Source organism: Galeopterus variegatus, unplaced genomic scaffold (assembly GCF_000696425.1).
Source record: "Galeopterus variegatus unplaced genomic scaffold, G_variegatus-3.0.2 Scaffold7505, whole genome shotgun sequence".
Classification (NCBI taxonomy): domain Eukaryota; kingdom Metazoa; phylum Chordata; class Mammalia; order Dermoptera; family Cynocephalidae; genus Galeopterus; species Galeopterus variegatus.
Window position 1 is genome coordinate 11,384 of NW_007733616.1, and position 2,608 is coordinate 13,991.

At 45.7% G+C, this 2,608-nt stretch overlaps 1 protein-coding gene across 1 annotated transcript in view; it reads left to right on the top strand.

Annotated features, from left to right (window-relative positions):
* Positions 1-2,325, top strand: part of CBX1 (chromobox homolog 1) — a 6,151-nt gene extending 3,826 nt beyond the window's left edge. The window contains exon 4 of the mRNA XM_008592020.1: positions 2,202-2,325. Within this exon, the coding sequence (XP_008590242.1) occupies positions 2,202-2,325 (124 nt within the window). The remainder of the gene's footprint in view (positions 1-2,201) is intronic.
* The last annotated feature ends 283 nt before the right edge of the window (positions 2,326-2,608 follow it).

Here is a 2,608-nt window from a genome sequence, read left to right on the forward strand (position 1 = left end):
TGGGGGGTTTTTTTTTTTTTCTCTCTCGAACCCTCTCTGAAACCCATATCCCCAAAAAATCTTTCCCTTTTTTTTTTTTTTTTTTTTTTTTTGTCTTTTTCCGTGTCCGGCAACGGATCGCAACCCTCAGTGTCGCGCCCGTACCGGACCGGGACCGGCAACGGGATCGCAGCCCTCGGTGTTGCTCCTGCGCCTCGCTCAGCCAGTGAGCGGGAACCGGTCTGTATGTGGGATCCGAACCCTCGGTGGGAGCGCCGCTGCGCTTCCCAAGCGGCGCACTATAGCAGTGTGCCACCGGGCCAGCCCTAAATCTTCTCCTTTAAAAGATGATTGGAGAGACCTAACTTTAGCACTATTGAATGCCTATCTCACAACTAGCTATCCCCTTATTTTCTTCCCCTGTATTCCCTAGATGTTTACTGAATCTGACCCTCTTTTAACTGATTTATTGCTAGCCTGTAGGAGAAATGTTCTTTTTTGAGGTACTGCATATGGAGGAAAATAATTGATGTGTTTTTCACCCCATCTAGAATAGTTTCTCTGCAAGTGACCAGTATGAGTAGTATCTCCATATTACTTAAGATTTTACTCCTTTGGTAGACTCACTACTGTATCTACAGGTTAAGATTGGATGGTCATTATAAAACCAAGTTAATTTTAAACATGAATTTCCTGGAGAGTGGAGATACTTGTCCATTTCCAAAAATAGCAGATATTTCTGTTCAGTGAAACAACTGAATTTACCTCAAAGGATGTTCAGTTGTCAACAAAGGGCAGCATGCTTCAGATTCCCCATACTCTTATAGTCCATTTCCCTCCCATTCTCTTGGGTCCATTGCTCAAAAACCTACCTTCTTAGCTTAATGTTCTTTGGTTCTGTGGGGCTGTTTACCCTTGGTTTCCTGTTGTTGGAATTCTGAAGGTCTTTGGTGGTGCCTTGTCAGAGATTCATCACATCATGTATCTTGCTGCCTGCCCTATGCTACTGCTTCTATCTAGGACACTCCTTGTTACTTGAAGATAAAAGTTTACTCCTAATTCCCTTTTTTTTTTTTTTGTCTTTTACGTGACCAGTAAGGGGATCGGAACCCTTGGCTTGGTGTCTCCTGCACCGCGCTCAGCCAGTGAGCACACCAGCCATTCCTATACAGGATCCAAACCCGCGGCTGGAGCGTCGCTGCGCTCCCAGCGCTGCACTCTCCTGAGTGCGCCACGGGGTCAGCCCCCTAATTCCCTTATAATGTGAGTGGTTTTTCAAATTTTGACAATATTTTGAAATTCAGAAAAAATGTAGGGAATTATGTAACAGCCCCCTCATTTTCTATCTTCCAATGTTGAAGCACTATTTCAAAGCCCTATTTCTTTTTCTTTTTTTTTTTTTTTTAAAGATGACCGGTAAGGGGATCTTAACCGTTGACTTGGTGTTGTCAGCACCACGCTCACCCAGTGAGCAAACTGGCCATCCCTATATGGGATCCGAACCCGTGGCCTTGGTGTTATCAGCACCGCACTCTCCCGAGTGAGCCACAGGCTGGCCCTCAAAGCCCTATTTCAAAGCACCTGGAGGTTGTATGAGGAGGATAATGTCAAACAGTGTAATATCAGTAAGCAAGAAAACATCCACTTGCATTGGCTCCGGCTAGTGCAAGGTTCTCTCCATGGGCTCTTATCAGCTGGGATATGGTTTTTGGAAGAGTGTGATAGTCTCTTCTTTCCTCAGAGAATCTAGAGAATCATGCTTTTTGTTGGCCTTTCCCAGAGGTTCAGATATGATAGGTTGAGTCAGGTGGCCTACCTTTTGACAAAGATACCCAGAGGGGATTTTCTTTTTTTTTTTTTTTTTAAAAGATGACCGGTAAGGGGATCTTAACCCTTGACTTGGTGGTGTCAGCACCACGCTCAGCCAGTGAGCGAACCGGCCATCCCTATATGGGATCCGAACCCGGGGCCTTGGTGTTATCAGCACCACACTCTCCCAAGTGAGCCACGGGCCGGCCCCCCAGAGGGGATTTTCAACAGGAGAGGATCCTGAGGATGTCAATTGACTAAAGGCCGCCAATAATGCTGCTTGGGCAATGTCTTTACCTTTCCCTAGCCTACTTTTCTGGAATTAATATTTTTAAAGTCCTATCCCCTGGGTGATCCAAGTTAGGAGACCACCGGCACCTGGTCTCAAAGTCTTTCTGTGTTTTGTTCTGCAGGAAAAACTCTGATGAGGCTGACCTGGTCCCTGCCAAGGAAGCCAATGTCAAGTGCCCACANTCTATTGGAGAGCATACATGGGCAGGTCATTCTGTCTTAGAGGTGCTAATTCTTGAAATGTGATAGGAAGACCCTTTCTTTTCCAATTATGAAGTTACAGATGTATCAGCTTGTCCATCCAAGCACTGGCTGTGGTATTAGGGGAGGAGAAGAGGGTGGTATAGAAGATGGGAGAGTGGGGAAAGGCAAGGGCTCATGCTCTTAGGGTGGAGAATTCTTGGAGCCTCTCTGTTTTTTGAACTTTGAACTCTGAAACCGTTGGTGGCAGGGTTCAGTCACTAACAGCACAAGTTTCATTGAATCATTTCAAGGGTTGAATGATTTCAAAAGCCCTGGTCTCAGGAGA